This window comes from Pantherophis guttatus, chromosome 2 (assembly GCF_059756535.1).
Source record: "Pantherophis guttatus breed Tessera chromosome 2, ASM5975653v1, whole genome shotgun sequence".
Classification (NCBI taxonomy): Eukaryota; Metazoa; Chordata; class Lepidosauria; order Squamata; family Colubridae; genus Pantherophis; species Pantherophis guttatus.
In genome coordinates this window covers 86,712,434-86,734,111 of record NC_142064.1, presented here as the reverse complement: position 1 = coordinate 86,734,111, position 21,678 = coordinate 86,712,434, and the positions used below count along the sequence as shown (strand labels likewise).

At 36.9% G+C, this 21,678-nt stretch overlaps 1 protein-coding gene across 3 annotated transcripts in view; it reads left to right on the top strand.

Moving 5' to 3' along the window:
- ECPAS (Ecm29 proteasome adaptor and scaffold) overlaps positions 1-21,678 on the top strand; it is a 75,090-nt gene that overhangs the window by 39,484 nt on the left and 13,928 nt on the right. For all 3 annotated transcript variants that reach the window (XM_060690412.2, XM_060690411.2, XM_087886342.1), the window contains 21 exons: positions 125-290; positions 1,047-1,219; positions 1,773-1,874; positions 3,151-3,274; positions 4,124-4,269; positions 5,553-5,607; positions 6,622-6,736; positions 8,314-8,382; positions 10,341-10,458; positions 10,765-10,932; positions 12,617-12,696; positions 13,583-13,688; positions 14,280-14,327; positions 15,088-15,209; positions 15,877-16,027; positions 16,415-16,480; positions 17,463-17,552; positions 18,909-18,975; positions 19,555-19,646; positions 19,735-19,801; positions 21,034-21,225. In XM_060690412.2, the coding sequence (XP_060546395.1) occupies positions 125-290; positions 1,047-1,219; positions 1,773-1,874; positions 3,151-3,274; positions 4,124-4,269; positions 5,553-5,607; positions 6,622-6,736; positions 8,314-8,382; positions 10,341-10,458; positions 10,765-10,932; positions 12,617-12,696; positions 13,583-13,688; positions 14,280-14,327; positions 15,088-15,209; positions 15,877-16,027; positions 16,415-16,480; positions 17,463-17,552; positions 18,909-18,975; positions 19,555-19,646; positions 19,735-19,801; positions 21,034-21,225 (2,317 nt within the window). The remainder of the gene's footprint in view (positions 1-124; positions 291-1,046; positions 1,220-1,772; positions 1,875-3,150; positions 3,275-4,123; positions 4,270-5,552; positions 5,608-6,621; positions 6,737-8,313; positions 8,383-10,340; positions 10,459-10,764; positions 10,933-12,616; positions 12,697-13,582; positions 13,689-14,279; positions 14,328-15,087; positions 15,210-15,876; positions 16,028-16,414; positions 16,481-17,462; positions 17,553-18,908; positions 18,976-19,554; positions 19,647-19,734; positions 19,802-21,033; positions 21,226-21,678) is intronic.

Genomic DNA, 21,678 nt, shown 5'->3' with positions numbered 1-21,678 from the left:
TTAGGCTATTAAAACTGACACTATTTTTAAATGTAAGAAGGCTGCTCAAAATGTTCTAAATGCACTGAGATATGTGTGTGTGTATTGTTAACTTGTTTTTCGATTGTTATTCTTTTCACTACAGAATCTGGAAATGCAACATGGATCATTATTGGCTCTGGGATTCACAGTAGGACGCTATTTGTCAAAAAGAAAAATGAAAATAGTAGAATTACATGGTATAGAAGACCGGAATACCATTGTAGCACCAGAACAAGACCAGATGATAAAATCAACAACAGAAACTATAGGTCAGTCTGCACATTTGCACTTTCCTTGGCCCATTTTGTTCACGGTGGTTTTGAAAAATTAAATCACTTTTGGCCCATGGTGCTGCTTTACCTATGCTCGAAGCTTTTGTCATAAAACTCATATAACATAATAGTAATCTCAAACTCATTTCATTTCATTGTTTAATGATGTGATATTTGATTCACAAATCATTTGAAAACAGATTTAACTAGTTGCGAGTAATGTACTTGGCATTAAAAATAGATTAGTATTATCTGAGCATGAGCCATTGGCAGATAAAGCCACATAATGGGTTGCTATTTAATTAGCACTAAAGATTAAAATGATAATAAGATAAAATGTAGTGTGACTGAATATAAAATTTAAAATGAACTAGGATTATGCATATTAGAATAAAGTATCTGAGATTTTATAGTTAATAATCTTGAACTGTACTCAAATTTGTTGCTTTGCGTGATGCAAAACTCTTATTTTTTGTTGGTACAAATGTTACAAATGCGGGGAATTTCTGGGAGTATTCATTTTCTCTGAAAAATATACTTCTCCCACTTGAGACAGGTGTTCAGATGAATTCAAAAGTTATTAACTGTTTTAAGTTTGGCATGATAAAGGCATCAGGCTAGAAACAGACCATGAATTCAAGTCCTGCTGTAGCCACTTATGGGCTAAAACCATCTTAGAGGCTGTTCGTTCGGGATACAGCCTGCTGGATTTTAAAGGGGAAAATACCAAGTGATCTTTCTACCTTTTACTAGGTTCTTTTTTGGATAGTACATCACCACTTCTAGCAATAGCTGCATGTACAGCACTGGGGGAAATTGGCAGGAATGCGCCTTTGCCCATCCCCAACGAAGGCAGTGGTTTTACAAAACTCCATCTTGTTGAAAGTTTACTGGCCAGAATTCCCTCTGGCAAAGAAACTAATAAGGTAATGTTTTGCAACATTGTTACAATTCTCCTATGATTAAAAGATCTTTGAGCTTTGTTGTTTTCTTGTAGACGTTTCACTGCCCAAACTAGGTAACAACATCAGTACTAGAAAGGAATGGGAATTGTTCTCAATTATATTCTAGTGCAGGGCTGTCAAATTCCCAGCCTGTCGGCCAGATGTCTCACTCTCTGGCCATGTTCATGTCCGGTTTAGCGAAGGGGAAAAAAGTCCCACTATGTCATGTGATGGCACCATGGCGATATCAGTTTGACACCCCTGTTCTAGTGGTTTACCCTGTCAGTGTTGGTGGCAGTGGTCTTGGTCGGTTCTTTTTGGTTGGGCTGTTTACTGTTAGCTGGTTTGGCAGTTCTTTAACTCTGGGGTATTGTTTACTTCTTGATTGTTGGTCTGATGTTAATCTTGGTATTAATTTATGCTTATCTGGGTGTTTTTCTGATGGGGAAGTGTTTTGGTTTTCCCATTTTAATCTAGCAGACTTTAAAATAACACTTTCTCACTCTTCCTCCTCCCCCCCCATGGTATTTTTAAGATGAAAGAAAGAGCTATTCAAACACTGGGCTACTTTCCAGTAGGGGATGGAGATTTTCCTCATCAGAAGCTGCTCTTGCAAGGATTAATGGATTCTGTAGAGGTAATTACTTAATTGTCCTCTTAGAATATATATTTGAAGAAAGGGTTGTTTTTATTAATTAATGCCAATTTCTTAAACTGTGTCCTCAATTTTTTGGTTCCATTATTTTTTTCCTGGTTATAAATGTTTGTAAATGTTGAAAAAAACTTTCAAATTTAGGAGAACAAAAGTAATGCCATCCAATGCATAATTATTCTTCATGGTTGCGCTACAGTGAGGAAGCATTGCTACCTTGAACAAGAAGTTTTTGTTGAACCTTCTATGCTTCTACATTTCTTGATAGGCAGAAAAAAAAATGTCCACACAAATGCCTTGTGTGTCCTTTCCAAGAACTGATCAATCCATTCTTTTGTAATCATTGAAATGATTTCCACCTTTGTGCTGCAGTTTTGTTCCCATATGTCTTTCCTCCCATTTAAAATGGGAGGAGATGGGTGGAATAGCATCCAATTGGTTAAAATTGAAAGTGTGGGCTCTTTTAGTTTATTCATTGAAGTAATTTACAGTATGTGGCAGCCCTATGACTCTGGCTAACATACAGACGTTAAAAACCAGCATTAAAACCCATGATGCCCTGATTAAATTCAGAATTCAGAATTCTTTATTGGCCAAGTGTGATTGGACACACAAGGAATTTGTCTTTGGTGCATATGCTCTCGGTGTACATAAAAAAACAAGATACATTCGTCAAGAATCATAAAGTACAACACTTAATGATAGTCATAGGGTACAAATAAGCAATCGAATCATACTAAGAAACAATATAAATCATAAGGATACAGCAACAAGTTGCAGTCATACAGTCATAAGTGGGAGGAGATGGGTGATAGGAACGATGAGAAGATTAGTAGTAATAGTAATACAGACTTAGTTAATAGTTTGACAGTGTTGATGATGATCCGATTATCAAAAAATGATTCAATCATCAAAAAACCATCAACAAGGCTAGCCTAACCTGCTTGCCTGAAAGCCTGGGGAATTTGTGCCTTTGGAGTGTCCCTATGGGTTATGATGACTGAAAATAAATAGCCCAGTACTTTACAATTTTTAGTTGGGAAATAGATGAAAATAATGCTATGAGACTTGAAATAATTTTGATTTAAATGCAGGAATGATTTTTCAAATCACCTGAAAATTCCATGGTAGAATTTGTAATAACGTATACTATAATCTTCTTCTTTGTAATAAATGTAGCAAGTTTCTTGTCTAGAAAATACAACTGGTTTTGATAGTTAGCGAACTGAAATTTAATATTGTTTTACTGTGTGTTTCTCAGGCCAAGCAAATTGAATTACAGTTTACGGTTGGTGAAGCTATTACCAGTGCTGCAATAGGGACCAGTTCTGTAGCTGCCCGTGATGCATGGATAGTAGCTGAAGAAGAGTATACTGCTCCTATCGGTAGGTTTGGGCATAGGAATATCTAATAATATATTTCAGAGAATGATTTTAGTTCCTGGTATATAAAAAAAATAGCTTCTGTTGTAGAACAAACCCAGAATGACAGTTTTCTATTGAAATTTAGCTTCTATTGTTATTCTGGCTTTTGAAAAGTCACTTAATATGGAACCTGCTTCAGCGTAATTTTTGCACCTACAATTAGCTTTGTGCTTATGAGTGATAATAGAATATAACTCAGTCAAACTACAGCCTAAATTCCAAAACTAATCTAGTCTCTGATGACTTAGAAGGCAAATGTACACTTTATATCCCAGGGTAGTTTGCAATGGTTTTTTATCCATTCATGTTAAATATATTTTTTTTTCAAGTAAACAGACTTTTAAAGCAGTTAACGCAAACATTAAAAGAAATATACTAAAAGGCTAATAACAGCATCAGCTTTTCAATTCAACCTTGAACATATTCTGTTGGTATGATAAAAAAAAATCCTCTCATTTATGCCTCTTGTAAAATCTGGTATAATAAATCTGGCTCTGTACTGGATTGCTTTGGGAAACATTGGAGAGACTGATTAAAAAGAGAGAAAAAGAAAATAGACAAAATACTCCATATAACCCTTATTTATGTATCACTGTAAACTGTAAAAATGTTGGATATTTTGGTAAGCACAGGTGTACATGAACGTACCTGGAACTGGACAAAAGTCCAGAATTTATATGTAGAATATTTATGGGCAGAACCATGAATATTGAAAGGTAAAACATAGCTAGCTGACAAGGCTCTGTTTTTCAAATCCTTTTGTTTGCATTATACTTAACTTCTTTTCTGTAATGGTTTCAATGTTAACAGATGTGAAAATTAATGATGTGGTTCCCTGGGTCCTGGACGTCATTTTGAATAAGCATATCATAAGTCCCAACCCTCACATAAGACAAGCATCCTGTATTTGGCTTTTATCACTGGTGAAGAAGCTGAGCGCCCACAAAGAAATTAAGGTAGGAAGAAAAAATTATGTCCCATTCTCTTTTTTGAGGTTGGGCAGGAAATCTGATTTAGTTGACCTTCAATAATTTCATGGTGCATTCTTTTGTCCTCTTGCTTTTTGTTTCTGAATTCTCATTTTTCTGCTTGTTCTGGAAGTGCACTTGCTGGGCAAAAGGGATACGGGCAGTGTGAAATGCAGCCGGTTCTATCCGGCTCGGGCGAACCGATAGTGCCGGTGGCACCTACACAGAAGTGTTGCGCACTCCCATTTGTGAACCGCTAGTGAAGGTACCGTATTTTTTGGAGTATAAGAAGCACCGGAGTATAAGATGCACCTACCTTTTTTGGTGAGGAAAAGAAGAAAAAGAAATCTGCCTCTGCCTCTGAACAATTTTGCCTCGTTGCAGCAAACAACCAGCTTTACTTTAATTTTTGTTTTCAGCAAAGCTTGATTAGCATAAGGGAAAAAAAAATCTGCTCCAGCAGTTTACCTCTTTGCAGCAAGCAGCAGAGCCCTGCGCAAAACAGCTGAGAGCAAATCAGCTGAGAGTCAGAAGGCAGATCCAATCAACTTGTGCTAATTAGGCTGTGTGCTGAAGCTGAAGGGAGCTGTTTTTTCTTGCTGTTTGCTTGCAAGGAGGTAACTGCTACGAGGCAGAGGCCAAAGAGTGGGGGCCAGTGGGTGGGCGGGGCTACATTCGGTGTATAAGACGCATTAAATTTTCACCCCCTTTTAGGGGAGAAAAAGGTACGTCTTATACTCCAAAAAATACGGTAAGTGGATTTCACCCCTGGATACGTCCATTAATGGTATGCTGTTTTTTTTCAAAACTCATAGAAAACTAGAAGAAACCTGTTTGAGTCTCACACTTTATTGTTTTGACAGCGAGGTTGCACAATTCTTTTTTTTTTATTTGATTTATATGCCGCCCTTCTCCGGAGACTCAGGGCGGCTTACAATGCGTTAAGCAATAGCCTTCATACTTTTGTATATTTTTTACAAAGTCAGCTTATTGCCCCCAGATAATTCCTGTATTATCTTGGAAAAAATCTACATGTTCTGACCTTTAATCATATTTCAAAGGGTTATTACCACATCCTTCTACAAGGGATTAAAACAATCTATCATAGAGTGTGTTCCTTCAAGAATAAACCATCACAGGCTTCGCACCAAATGTTCTTCCCTGCTCACCAAGCAAGCCAGAAAAGGGGCGAATTATTATTACTGGTGAGATTTTGAAATTGGGTTTCAGGTAACAGGTATAAATTAAAATCCCCTTCTTTTCTTTCATAGTCACATCTCAAAGAGATTCAAACCGCATTTGTATCTACTTTGTCTGACAGTGATGGTAAGTAGGAACGTACCTGCATTATTTTGTTCATTGATTAAAAATGCAAATCCTTATTAGAAACAAAAGTGTTTAAGCTTACAGATGTAGAAAAAAACACAAGATTTCAATACAGAGATATTATTTAAATTGTAACTTGCTCTAAAAACTCTGAAATTTGACATTGAAATTATGTAATACCAATGCATAGCATTATTATTTAAATAAAAAAAATTTCTAATTGTGATTTTTTAAAAAAAACTTTTCCAAGTAAAATGTTATTTTACAAAAACTAAATATGAATCATTCTTGAACTTGATCCTGTAACTGTTTTTAATTGCATATAAAAATGAAATATGTTGCTCTTGCTGAATGCCACCAAGAAAAAAGAAAGGAAACGAAATTGTAGGTTCTAAATAAATGGCGGCTTTCAATATAATTAATTCTAAACTTTTGTAACCTTAATCTGGGAAGAAAAACATATTGAGAGCTATTGACAGGTTGATTTCAAAAAAAGATGCGAAAAAGTTCTGCAATGATTTCTATTTGATCTGAATTCTAGTCTTAGTGAGGATTGAAACCAATGTATAAGCTGTATAGGAGTTTATAGCACTACTGATTAATACAGAAAAATCTTAAGGTAGGAAGAAAAAATTATGTCTGTATTCATTTAATCATTTAGGCATTTCAAGGGCAACTGCTTTTCTCTCAGATTAGAACTTCCAGACCGCTGAACTTTCTGCTATTTCAGACATTTTCAGTCTGACTGAGAATTACTTCTCAGTCAGAGGGATTACGTCTCAGTCAGAGGAAACCGCTTGTTATTCTTTCCTGAGGAGTTGGCTTTCTAGCATTAACATTTCTGGCCTTGGTTTTAGGACTTCTATTATTGCTGTGCGTTTGTGATAATTATATATTTTTGAATGGGTAAATTTTGAACTGGTATTGCACTGGTTAAGGTTTGGGCATGGAGACCCATATATAGATGTAACAATTGAGTGGAGTAACATTTAATTTGCTTTCTCTTTCTTATAGAACTCAGTCAAGATGTTGCTTCTAAAGGTCTTGGTTTGGTGTACGAGCTTGGAAATGAACAAGATCAACAGGAACTAGTTACTACACTTGTTGAAACTCTTATGACTGGGAAAAGGTATTTTAAATAAACCTCAATTGATAGAATATGTATCAGGAGGCAGGGAATAATAAAAAAGGGGGGATTAAAAGTAAGTGAGTTTAAATATAAAGCAAGTTTGGAGGAATGCTTCAGAACATCTAAACCCTTCCGTTCATGTTTTCTATAAATTGTATTGAATCAATATGAGCTTTATTTTAAAATTCTGAAATTATAAGATGTACCGTATTTTCCGGACTATAAGACACACCTAGCTTTTGGGGAGGAAAACAAGAAAAGAAAACTCTGCCTCTGCCTCCCAGCAATTTGCCTCCTTGCAGCAAACAGCAAACAGCTTGGTCAGCTTCAGCACAGCCTGATTTATCACGAGCAGCTGATTGGCAGTTGGATCTGCCTCCTAGAATACCGCCTATCAGCTGTTCCAGGTTGTGGGGATTGCCATCGTCACCATCGCTGCCCATCGCTGCTGCCACCTATTGCTGCTTCCGTGCGTCTCATTTTCAGCCTCCGTGCACCCCATTTTTGCCCTCCGCATGTCCCATTTTTGGCCCGTTCCAGGTGGTGGGGATAGGTGGCAGCGACGATCCCAGCTGCCTGGAAGAGGCCGAAAATGGGGCATGCGGAGGCTGTAAATGGAACACATGAAGACCAAAAATGGGGCACGCGAAAGCGGTGATAGGTGGCAGCGGCAGTGGGCGGCATTGAGCAATGGTAATCCCTGCATCTTGGAACAGCTGATAGGCGATATTCCAGGAGGCAGATCCAACCGCCAGTCAGCTGCTGGTGCTAAATCAGGCTGTGCTGAAGCTGACCTTGCTGTTTGCTGCAAGGAGACAAAGGCCAAAGGGTGTGGGCCAAAGGGTGGGTGGGGCTTCAGCAACATTTGCTGTATAAGACGCACAGACATTTTCACTCACTTGGGTGGGAGGGGGAAGTGCATCTTATACACTGAAAAATACGGTATTTGCTTTCCTCTTGTGTGGCAATCTATAATTTGATCTCCGTATGTTATGTTTTGATGTAATCTATTTGGAACTTGTATCATAAATACTTTAAGGAACAAAAAACATTTTAGGATAGTGTGGAATGGGTTTGAAAAAGTAATAAAATCCCTTTATCTGTGCTGTGATATGTTTATATTAATAATGTTTCTTGTAACATCTGTATAAGATGATATGTTCAGGTACTTAAATTAAGCCTTTTTAAATGGGCAAAAATCCTGCCAGTCATTTGTTAACATCTGAGAGAACAGTTGAATTCAGCCTCTTCTCCCTCCTTTTACCAATATAAAATCAATTGAGTAAGTATTTCCAGTTATGATAAATTTAAGTCCCTATTATGCAAGACCCCCATTTGCAGTGGTGTTTCAAGATTCAAGTGAAAATGTTTTCCCCAAAATGCACAAGTATTCTGTAAAGAATCTTAACCCCTTCTTTTTCTAATTGATTTTGAGATGTAGATCTGCATAAAAATGACAAGTGATTTGATATATATATAAGTGAGGCAGATCCAAGAGGCTATATAATCTGATCCCAAAGAGATACAAAATTAATCTCCTTCACAAGCTTTCATATAATAGAACACTCTCTTTACAGAGTCAAGCATGAAGTGTCTGGGGAAACTGTGATGTTCCAAGGCTCAGGCCTTGGCAAAACTCCAGATGGGTAAGCTCATTGATTAATCATGCTATTTGTGAGCCATTGTGTTACTTTAATCTATGGTGTAAGTATCACTAGTGATCTACAAAGATGCTAAGTGTAATTCCTGATTTGAGCACCAGTCAGGTTTTTTTAGATGTTTTTGGAGATGTTTTCAAATCTCATAGAAGTTCATTCCTAAACTCTCTTGACATTTCCTTAATTTCAGATGATTTAAGTCTCTCTCTTTTTTTTAACATTGAAATGCTTATGGGTAGCAGTTGGGAGTTTCTTGTCCAATGCAAAATTTGGCCCGTGATTCCCTCCAAACATTCCATTGAAGGTGTGTTGTGGTCTGCCGCCGGCCTGTGGAGCTCACAACAGAGTTGGACAGTGAAGAGGTTGGGGAGGAACATGGGCCAGTCCTGGAGTCTGGGGAAGGCTCAGACGAGGGCTCTGTCGGAGGCAGAGAAGGGGCCAGGGCCATCTGGGAGTTATGTGCTGCCTCCAGAGCCTCCAGATGATTGGAGATGATTGGCCCCTCCCATAAGACATAAAGGAGGAGCAAAGGCATATGAGCCTTTGCAGGAAGCAACTTTGTTCTTTCTAGCCGGTTTAAATTCTGATGCTCCATTTTGACTCTGTGCTCCGTGTGGCCTTGCAAAGCTAATTGCCAATTAGGTCCTTGGCAGCATGTCAAGGGAGATAAAGGTGAGTGCTTATCGGCCTTATCCTGAAGGACTGTGGCAGACTTCTTTTGGACTCTTTACCAACTATTTGTGACTCATGACGGACTGTGAATGAATATAATTCACAGCCATTGAAATGAAAAGAGGGTTTTTGAAACTAATAGTGTGCTTTTTAGTGTCTCAGGAAGCCTCTAAGTCAGAACAGAAGGCTTGGGCTTCTCTACAGAAACCAGTTCCTGAAACAGGGCTAGTGATCAGCTTTATGGGGCGACATCAATCAAAGGCACTTGGTTCATCCTAGTAAATTGATTCTCTGAACTGCTCAAATGTTCCTTGAGCAGCAGGGAATGAGAAAGTCGTGGAATATTTATACCAAGTAACAAAAGGTGGGAAAGTAAGGCTCTGCAGTGATCAGGGCAAATGAACCATCACCATTGATGTCCTTATTTCAAGTGTGGTATATTTTAACCAACCTACCCTCTTCAATCTTCCGTATGGGAGTATAAAGAACAGACGATGCTTCAAAAGTTGGGAGGGACGGTTCAGTTGTATAAACCATGTTTGCAACTGGTGCACAACTGGCACCGGTTGTGGCATCTAAGCAGAGGTTAGCAAAAGAAGACACAATGAAGTTTGTCAGGCATACCAGTGTCCAAGTTAAGTGGAGAACAGGTTAGAGAAGTATGATGCATCAGCCTTTTCATACATGTCACAAAAGCCTCTGTTCCCGTTTGTTATGGCTAAAACTCAGCACAACTAACATTGTCGGGTTATAGTTCTGTTAAACCACAGCTTAGCTGGAACTGTTTGCCAGAACTTCCGAGACATAAAAAAAACCCATTTGTTCATTTTGTGCACTCACCTATTAAGCATTATGTCCAAAGAGCAAATATCTCCTGTTGGGAACTGTGATCCTCTCTCTTTCATAGCTGAGCATGGACTAGAGGCAGCAAAAGTGAAACCAAAAACCATGGAAAGCCTTATCCCTTTTACATTTAGCTCTGTACTGAAGCCTCAAAAAACAAAGAGGGAACACAGACTAAAGCCTTGCCTCTAATTGTATAATTGTACTAATTCTGAAAGATAGTGGTTTGTTTATTTGACGTTACAGAATATGGAATTGTTTAATGGGGAAAAGATTTTGAATTATTGCATAATTGCCTTAAACAAATTTGGTTCAAGCCTATATTTAAAATATTATTTTGACCCCCATCTCTTAAGTATCCCCTTATGATTGTTTCAGCAAAATAGGACATGTAAGAAGTAGCATTAATCATTTGTTTCTGTTTTCCCAAGCCAGGGTCTTTCTACTTACCAGGAGCTTTGTTCACTTGCAAGCGACCTCAACCAGCCAGATTTGGTGTATAAATTCATGAATTTGGCCAATCATCATGCAATGTGGAATTCTCGGAAGGTATTTGCATGTAGTGGGAATGGTAGAACGTTAGAAACAACAACACCCCCCTAATCTATGTTCAGGATAACTGTGAAAGAATGTAACTTGTATTCTGAATTCGGATCTGAAGCTCAACATTATGAGTAATTGGGATGAATCAGTTACAATGGGAGCCTTATATAGAAGAGCTGTTGATTCATATACAAAATACACAATGTTCATTTTACTTGAATATTTTCGGTCTGTTATCAGAAACCTGAACTGAATGAACATAAATGGGACATTAAGTGTCACATAACAATTTTTTCCCCTTGGTTTTCTCAGGGAGCAGCTTTTGGTTTTAATGTGATTGCTACCAAAGCAGGGGAACAGCTGGCTCCTTTTCTTCCACAACTGCTTCCTCGTCTCTATCGATACCAGTTTGATCCCAATCTTGGGATTCGACAGGCTATGACCAGCATTTGGAATGCACTTGTTACAGATAAATCTGCTGTAAGTGAACACAGAATAATTATGTCCCAATGTTGTCACTTTTTTCCATTAGACTTAACTGTAGATTCTCTCAAATAAAAAAAAAAAACCTAAGGGAAGCCTTATTGGAGAAAAATAATGTCTTTTTCTAAATGTAAGAGGCACAGTGTGTAACCTTGGATGAGGAAAATACATCAAATGCTTGTTTTTTCTTGTTCAGAACATCAACTCAACCTAAAGAATTTATCATTCTTGGGTCCCGGAAATTAGCATGATGATTCAATAGGATGCATTCCAGTGGAGTTTAGGAGAGTGGTGGTAGTCACAACTGCATGTTCTTATTTTATTAATGTAATATTTATTTCTAAGATTTTTGTTAATAGTTTATTGTTAAAACATTCTCAAAGCATTAATACAATATGCAGCGAAAACAATTTCCTATATGTACATTGTATAGGAAATTGTTTTAATTGCGTATTGTATTAATGCTTTGGGAGTGTTTTATCAATAAACAATTATCAGAATACAGTATCTACACCCACATATAGTGCAGTGGTGAAATGCAGAATTTTTTGCTACCGGTCTGTGGGCGTGGCTTGGGGTCATGTGACTGGGTGGGCGCGGCCAACTTTTTTTTCTTTTTAAAGCATTTTTTACTATCTATTTGCCCAAACCGGTAGTAAAAAAATACTTTTAAAAAGTTAAAAAAAAAAAAAGGTTCCGACGATCGCACAGCAGAGCTGTGATTGTCGGAACCTTTTTTTTTACTTTTTTAAAGCATTTTTTTACTACCGGTTTGAGCAAATAGATAGTAAGAAAATGCTTTTAAAAAGTAAAAAACAGGTTCTGACAATCAGGTGTGACAATCAGCTGTGCCGCGCGATTGTCAGAATCTTTTTTTTCTTTTTTAAAGCATTTTTTTTTTTTTACTATAGGTTCAGGCGAATAGGTAGTAAAAAAATACTTTAAAATAGTAAAAAAAAAAAAAAAGGTTCCAACAATCATGCAGCACAGCTGTGATTGTCAGAACCTTTTTTTTTTACTTTTTAAAGCATTTTTTTTACTACTGCTTCGCCCGAACCAGTAGTTTTTATCACTACCGGTTCGCCCGAACCAGAGTGGCATTTCACCTCTGATATAGTCCTTTATTACAAACTTCCCATACATGTTGTTTATAGAAAAGTAAACAACATATGAAGTTGTTTATGAAGAAATAAACAACAATAAATACATATGAAGAAACCTAAGTCTTTCTGAACACAATAGACTGCTTTTAATTATCTATTTATCTATCTATCTAAAAGAAAACTTGTGATAAATATGAATGTACATGTAACTACTGAAGTGTGAGAACATGTGGCTAGTGGTAGTTTTTTTGTTCTTTTCTGTATTTGTTAGAATGATATATATTGAGGTTAACCTTCAGCACATAGAGCAAAATCAGCATAGGAAAATCACTATGTGAGACTGATTCTAATTAATCTACCATATTATTTCATTTTGTTATCTTCTTGTGCTGTTTCTGAATGATGATACATACAAAGCAGGAAAAACACTTTAAAGATAATCATTTTTGCATTAGGTTTCTGTTTCATTGTAGTTTGCTGTTGAGTTATAGGAAAATATCGCTATAAATGTTCAGTTTCTTCACTCTTTTGGATGTGGGAATGCTTTTAATAGTTAAAACTGTTTTCTACTGGTTCAGGTGGACAAATACATGAAAGAAATTCTTGATGATTTAATAAGCAACCTGACTAGCAATATGTGGCGAATTCGAGAGTCAAGGTATGCATTTCTAAAATCAGTTCATTATTTAAATTAAAATAATTGGTATTTTGAAAATCCATACTTGTATATTTTCTCTATATTAGGTTTTCAGGATTTATTTATCTACCGTAATTCTTGTCAGTTATGTGAACTGTACATTTTGGGGCTGGGAGGCAGATTAGTTTTAGAATACAAATAATTGGAAGTAAGTCACACAAGTTAGCAGGGAGGCTTAATTATGAAAAAATATATTATGCATAAATTTTTGTTTGTTTTCTACCATATGATTTAAGATGATGTAAACTGTACTAAATCATTACATCTCTGGAGCTTTTTTTGACATTGATGCAAACTACCATTAGGGACTTTGTAGAATACCACCCATGATATTTAATTAAGAGGGGAATTGAATATAAATACTTACACTAAATTATAGCAAATAAGCCTTGTCTTTCCATGCACACTCACACATAGCCTAGCCTTCAGTTCTGCTGTAGGCATGAGCAAGGAAATATTGATTTGTAGAATAAATATTCTACAAATTATTTTAGTGTTGTAGAACTAAATGAATTGTGGTTATTGTTAAATATGGTTTGTTTAAAACAGGTTAACTTAAACTATTGAGGCTAGTTATAGATGAAGACATCATCACATAAAGTGTTTCCTTAGAAACAGAGAACATATAAATACTAATTATTGTAAGATTGTAGTTTGGTTAAAAAAGGTAGCTTGAAAAGGGGAATTAATTCTATTTTAAGAAATTTAGATGTACAGGCATTACTGTCTGGCAGTTGGTTTATTCTTCTACACTTTTAAATAATGTACATGTTTGGGAAAACTGAATTTGTTTTATTTTATTAAAACTTCATATTATCAAAGAATGGTAATTAAATTCTTTCCACAGCTGTTTAGCACTGAATGACTTGCTAAGAGGAAGACCTTTGGATGATATTATTCATAAACTTCCAGAAATATGGGAAACTCTCTTTAGAGTGCAAGATGATATAAAGGTACTAAAAAGTTTCATTTTCTAGTATTGAGAAATTACTATAATCATTGCAGGCAAAGAATAGCTCACAACCAAGAAGGCTTGTATGCTTCCTCTGGTGTTGTGCTGGGAATTCCTAGAACTCAACACTCCTGACTGATAAAACACACATTTGTGTCCATTTTGGCTTTCAACCTTAATGGCAAAAATGTCTGAGCTTTATGAATAAATGGGAAATACTTAGAATAGAAAATGACTGTTCAGTCTAGTGATTAGGCTGTGTTTTGAAAAGTATTTATAGAGCATCAAAGGTGTCAGATAAGCATTGGTTTTGATTTAGACTCCTTCCTTTCTCCTTCTTTCTGTAAAGGCGGAATTAGAAGTCTTATACTTTGCAACCTTTATACATACAACCCCTTGATATCAAAGAATGTGAATTTTAAACTATTTTTCTGGATTCCAAAACAAGCACCTTCGTTTGAAAAAGAGATTTATATTTTCTTGAAAATATACATCATCAAGGCAAAATCACTCCATTAATAGTATCTGAAATTAAAATTGGAAACTTAAGAAAAGTTTTCTCCCCCCCCCCCCCCCTTTTTTTCTTTTTCAGGAATCTGTACGAAAGGCAGCAGAGTTAGCCCTGAAAACATTAAGTAAGGTACATTCTCATAATTACTCCAATAACTTCAAGAATGTTACACCATTCTGTGACTCAGTTTGAGATATAGTGTAAGGAATATCTTCAGAACATCTGTGCTCATAATTAGAATTAGAATTGTTTATTTATTCACCAAGTGTGATTGGACACACAAGGAATTGTCTTTGGTGCATATGCTCTCAGTGTACATGAAAAGAAAAGATACATTCGTTAAGAATCATAAGGTACAACACGTAATGATAGACATAAGTTACTAATAAGCAATCAAATCATACTAGGAAACAATATAAATCGTAAGGATACAGCAACAAGTTACAGTCATAGGTGGGAGGAGATGGGTGATAGGAACGATGAGAAGATTAATAGTAATGCAGACTTAGTGAATAGTTTGACAGTGTTGAGGGAATTACTTGTTTAGCAGAGTGATGGTGTTCAGAAAAAAACTTGTTCTTGTGTCTAGTTGTTCTGGTGTGCAGTGCTCTATAGTGTCGTTTTGAGGGTAGGAGTTGAAACAGTTTATGTCCAAAATGTGAGGGGTCTGTAAATATTTTCACAGTCTTCTTTTTGACTTGTGCAGTATACAAGTCCTCAATGGAAGGCAGGTTGGTAGCAATTGGTTTTTTCTGCAGTTCTAATTATCCTCTGAAGTCTGTGTCTGTCTGGTTGGGTTGCAGAACCAAACCAGACAGTTATAGAGGTGCAGATGACACATTCACAATGGTTCCCATTTGCCATCTGCATGTTGGTTTTTTGTTTTAAGGTGTGTGTGAAGATGTGTGACCCATCTAAAGGAGTTGCAGGCCAGAAAACCATAGCTGTCCTTTTGCCATGTCTTCTTGATAAAGGAATGATGAATACAGTGACTGAAGTGCGGACCCTGAGGTAAATTATCCTTACATTTTTTTTCCTTTCTTCTCATGTTTCCAAATCTCATATCCAGAAACGATTTCAGCAGGACTTTGCCCATCATTCTTTCTCGTCGTAGCTGAAATGAAATAAATGAATCCAAGGAATATTTTTTACAATAAATGATAATTTCTAGATTCCTCTATGCTGTCCCATGATTTGCTTAAGCATGGTTTTCTAATCGAATCATAGTTGGCTGGTCTTGTACCACCCACTAAACTGGTTACCATAATTTATGAACCAAGAAAAATCAATGTAGAAAATATGCTTAATTATATGCATAATATGCAACCACTTAAGCTTAGGTGGGGAAATCATGATTACCAATTAAAGAGTCCTACAGTTGCTACAACCAGCTGTGGAAAGAGCCAGTCTCACCTGCTATAAGTACAGCCGCTGAAATTAATAGACTTTTTGGTGATAGGGACATTTATGGCCCCGAAAGTAGATAATATAAACTTCCTGGGAATTTGCTGCATTTCATTTATCTTTTCAACTACTTTATTTTTAGCGAATGGAAGTTAAATTCTGTATCATATTGTTTTCTGACATCTAAACAATATTCATTGTTTAGCTGGTTGGATGGATTACTACTAGTGAAGAAGAATGCAAATGTGCTTGTCTTACACATTTTTATTTATAGCATTAATACCCTGGTGAAGATCAGTAAAAGTGCTGGGGCCATGCTGAAACCACATGCCCCGAAGCTCATCCCAGCTTTGTTGGAATCCCTGAGTGTTTTGGAGCCTCAGGTCCTCAACTACTTGAGCCTGCGTGCTACAGAGCAAGAAAAGGTAAGGGCACCTTTAAGTAAGAAGGTTTCTCATTTATAAAAAGCATTAGCTATTCTAGACTAAAAGCTGTCTAGCAGAGGAGAGAATGAGATTAGTTACATCATCAATTATTTTCATACAGTTGAATTTAATTAAAATTCATCGTAAATAATTAACAGTATATACAAATTAAGTTAAGTTACTTTGTATATACTGTTTAACTAAAATACTGTCTGAGTTTTAAAATTTCATGAGAATTATTCCTCTTTCTTTTTTAAGGAATCTTTTGTCTTTTCAATCGCTCTTAACATAATATTGCTTGTTACTATGCATCCACATGGGCCTTCTGTTTTCTCTTGTCACCTTTTAAACTCTAGATTTTAATCCATTTTTCTTTTTATCTTTAAGGCTGCAATGGATACTGCAAGACTAAGTGCTGCTAAATCCTCCCCAATGATGGAAACTATAAATATGGTAATAATTGGCTTTAAGAAAAGTTTTACATAACCTGTCCAAGGAAGATTGCAAGTAATAATGAAATTACTGTGCTTATAACTGATAGCAGAACATTGGTATTTCTAATTACCGTATTTTTCGGAGTATAAGACACACTTCCCGCCCCCCCCCCAAAAAAGGAAATGTTGGTGCATCTTATACACCGAATACAGCCATTTTTTGCCTCCCAAAGTTCCGCCCATCCCATTTTTGTGAAAAATGGGCCTGTTTTTCGCAAAAACGGGGTGCGCAGAGGGTTTGGGAAGCCTGCAGAGTGCTCCTGGGGGCTGGGGAGGGCAAAAACGCCCCCATTTTTGCAAAAAACAGGGCACGCAGAGGGTTTGGGAGGCCTGCAGAGTGCTCCTAGGGGCCAGGGAGGGCAAAAACTTTTTTTTCCTTACTTACCTCTTTGAAATCTTGGTGCGTCTTATACACTGGTGCGTCTTATAGTCTGAAAAATATGGTATTTCATTTAGCAAAGGAAAGCTGGTGTTACAGCAGGAAGTTATTCACTTCTAAAAATATGTTGATCAATAACCAAGAAGACAAGATTCACGAGATTGTTTCGTGAGCTTTTAAAACAGGCTAGCCTTCCTGCCATAACAGGGATGCAAATAAAGTAAGGGGTAAAATAGCCCTAAACACTCATCATCTCTCCCTCCCCCTGCACACTCACATATGCACACCCATACAAAGGAAAGAAAATAGTGGTTATCATTTCTGTTTTTACGATAAGCTACTCTTTGAAAATTGATGGCGAAGCAGCCATTGATAGAAAGAAAAACATTTCTGCAAAGAAAGTACTGGATAAAAGTGGATGTATTTGAAATTGCTCCTGCTCCAACAGTTGTTCTTCCAGGCAGAATGCTAATAAGCAGCTTGTGAGCAACAGTCTAGTAATCTATTTTGTTAAATTAATCTCTCTGGATGTCTTGATTTTCTTTTGGTTTTGTTTCTCCAGTGCTTGCAATATTTGGATGTGTCTGTTTTGGGAGAGCTGATTCCTAGGCTCTGTGAACTGACTAGAAGTGGATTAGGCATTGGCACTAAGGTATGCTTATGCTTAGGAAAGAAGGGCTTTGCAGGAAAGTTTGGAATGCTAAGCACATATTGAAATTTGCATACACACACACACACACACACACACACACACACACACATATCTTTATTTGTGTAATTATAAGTATACAATGATTTTATCCTGTGATGTAAGTGAATGCAGTTTGTGAGACATATCCAGAGATGGGATATTGGGAAATTCAGGAGTGAAAGTCAAGAATGGTAGTGTTATGTCTTATTCCAGAGGTGTCAACCTCGATTTCATTGAGGGCTGCATCAGGGTTGTGTTTGATCTCGGGGCGTGTGTGTGTGTGGCCAGGGTGGGCGAGGCCACCTTGACATCACTTGTGCCGGGGGCACCTGTGGTGGCCCGAATGCTTTGCCAATAAAAACAGAGCTCGGGAGGGCCACACACTCCATTTTCACTGGCAGAGGCACTGTTTCCAGGGCAGCCCCAAGGGCCCGATCCAACTCACAGGCCTTGAGTTTGACACCCCTGTTTTATTTAGGAGGTGATGCAGTTATATCGAATCAAATATGTCTTCCCTGGCAGTGCCATTGGTGGTGTGCTGTGGGGGCTCTGTCATTGCCATTCTACCGAGATTAACCGTGACTGTGAGGAAGTCTTAGTGCTAGGCTAGGGGAAGGATATTTGGGAGGGGCAGATAACATTGAGGCAATTCAGCTAACCTAGCATTTTTAGATATTCTGCACTTGTAGATCCTGCAAATAAAATTCAATAATGAATAATATGATGGCTATTTCCTTGTTATTCATACTGTCAGAATTCTGACTAGTGGTCTGATTCTCTATGTAGGTAGCCCTCATTTACCGACTGGCAACTCTGTTGCTAAGCCATGCTGTGGCGAAGTGAAAATCACATGACTCTGCCTGACTTACGATATTACTTTGTCAGGCATGGACGCGGTTGTTAAATGAATCACATTGGGTCATTAAGCATGTTGCCATGTGATCGCGCTTGCAACTGGCTGTCAGCTTCCACAATGGAACCAGCTAGGAAAACTGCAGATGTTGATCATGTAATTGTGGAACGCTGTGACCATTGTAAATGCACACCAGTTGACAAGCATCCCTAATCGCAATCACATGACTGTGGGGATGCTCCAATGGCCAGAACTTTGAGGACTAGTCATAAGCCTCTTTTTTTCAGCACCTTTGTAACTTCGAATAGTTGCTATGTCGGTAAGTGAGGACTACCTGTGTTCATTCAAAGTAGGCATCACTGAATTCAGTGGGGCTTGTTTCTAAGTAAATGTGCAGACATGAGCTTCTTTTTCACCCAGAAGAATAAACTAATCTCTGCCTTTCCTATTTTTACTCTTTTTAGGGTGGTTGTGCTAGTGTAATTGTGTCACTAACCACTCAGTGCCCCCAAGATTTGACACCATATGCTGGTAGGTTTTAGAGCCACGTTTTCTTCCTTTTAAACCTTGGCTGATTAACTCTTTTTCTTTTTTTCCATTTTGTGAATAAATCCCCAAACGTTACTAACACACGAAAGATTTTCCTAATCTGCCGTAAGGATTTTGAACTTCTGTTTGAATGCAACCTTTTATATAAGATAATTCTTTTTTTTAATAAAAAAAAACATTTCAACAAAGTGGTGAACGAAGGATAGATTACTGCTCCTCCCATTAGAGGAGAAAAACAGGAAGTCTTTCCCATTACATGGATTTAAGTCAGCATAAAGCCAGAAATCAATTCTTATAGTCAACAATGATCCCTTTATTCGAACTAATACTGTATGGAAACTTATTTGAGGAAAATTACATTATAATATTAATAATCCACCACTATATTTTGTTGTTTTGAGCCATCAAGGTGCATTGTAGCTAGTCAAAGTAGTTGTGTAATACATTACACCACATCTTTTTTATTGTATTAATTGTATCAGAAAGACTGGGAAATGACTTTTTACTTGCCTCTACAGAAGTTTACAGTTGATTGCTAAAATAATTTCCTCTCTTACTTAGGTAAACTCATGAGTGCTTTACTTAGTGGCCTAACAGACCGCAATAGCGTGGTGCAGAAGAGTTTTGCATTTGCCTTGGGACATTTAGTTAGGGTAAGTCATGCTTCCTCAGTTTTGAGATTTTTCTGTCTGGTTTTGTGGGTTCAGAAGTGACATGAGTTTTTCTGGGTTTTATTTTAAGACTTCACGAGACAGCAGCACTGACAAATTGCTCCAGAAGCTCAACGGTTGGTACATGGAGAAGGAAGGTATGCGCTTAAGATAACTATTTTCAAAACATTGTCGCATGTTAAATATTTTAATCTTTCGTTCTTAGAAGCATATGTAATGAGTATGACATTGCTATTACTTTTATTTTAAAATGCAACCAGGATAGTTTGGGAATTGCTTTTTTTTTTTTTTTTTTTTTTTTTTTTTGCTAAGCTTTACATACAGAACACTTTTTTCTATCTTTAAATGCCTTCATTTGATATAGTATTTCGGAAAAAATGCTTATGCAAAATGCATTCAGAAGTTTTGCTATTTAAACGCTTTTACATTACTTAAATATGACTCATTTTAAAATCTCTGAAAAGTAAACTATCTCATTATATAAGCAACTGGTGTTGATTTTACACCAGTGAAATCTCTTAGCTTTGCCCTAAACCCACTAAATAGTGTTTTTCCAGCTGTCTGTATCAAAATTATTTTTATTTAATTTGTGAAACTCTTCTTTCATTAATTTGATAGACTGAATAGGCTGAAAATACGAATAATGTAGATGTAGCATAATGTACTGTTGTAGCATCCCCGCAGTCATGTGATCAAAATTTAGGTGTTTAGTAGCCTGTCCATATTTACAACTGCAGGGGTGCTTCAATTCGCCCCACCCACCTATCTCTCCCTTTTGCCAACCCCACAAAACTGCACTCTGGCACCAGCCCTACTGCAGCCAGCCAAAGAGTGTTACCTCAAGCCCCATGTCATGGTAAAAAAAAACAAAAAACCACTATCCCATGCTCCACAAGCCTTGCTGCACTGTCTGTTGTGTGGATGTTTGGGTGGTTTAGGGGCGGGGAATTTGTGGTGGGTGGGGGTGTGTTTGGGGATTGTTATGTATGTTGGACCTGGTCTTTGAGTGTTAAGGGAATTTCATTGTATGGGTATACTGTGTATATATCTACAATGACAATAAAGTTTTTTTTATTATTTTTATTATCGGTTAATCTTTAGTGAGATTCACAGCCTTTGAGGCTGGTTAATAGCTCAGCTGCTATTATTATTATTATTATTATTATTATTATTATTATTATTAAAAGTTACACTACTTTGATTTATAGATTTGAAGGTCTATATCCCAGGTTTTCTAAATGACCAGAACTTTGAATAATGTTTTGAGCATCGCTAGAAAGCAGAATATTGAGCCCCTAGGCTCCAACGAAAGCAGGGAGTCATGTTTTTCTCACTGTGGTTTTTTTTTTTATTATTATTATTATTTTAGAGCCAGTCTATAAAATGGCCTGTGCTTTAACTATGCATGCTATTGGACGCTACAGCCCAGATGTACTGAAAAATCAAGCCAAGTGCGTTTTGCCTCTGGCTTTTCTGGGCATGCATGAAGTTCCTGAAGAAGACAAAGGGGAGAAGGAGGAAGGCAACCTGTGGTCTGAAGTGTGGCAGGAAAATGTACCTGGTAAGTGGATCTACCATTCATGATTTTCGCTACTCTGAACTCTTTGTTAGTACGAAAACTCAAAATACAAATCCTAAAATAAAATAGTCGTCTTGGTCTCTTAAGGTAGAGATTATGCAAAATCCTCTTCCTTCATTTTATTATTTATTCCCCCTTCCCCCAAATGCACAGATATCCCCATGTCATTGAGGGTTGTTGTTGTTGTTTTAGTTATGCTCAGATTTCCTTTTTCCAAATACAATTTGAACTAAGACTTTTTGCCTGTTTATTTATTTAATTATTAAATTAATTTCATTTATATCCTATTTTCTTCTTAAAACCCAAAAGTAGTATATATTCTAGTTAATTTTAATGTACTTATTGTTTTACTCTTTTATATTATAGTTTTATCAGATTGTAAACTACCCAGAATTGTGTGACAGTGCGATTGGCAACAAATAATTTAAATAAATA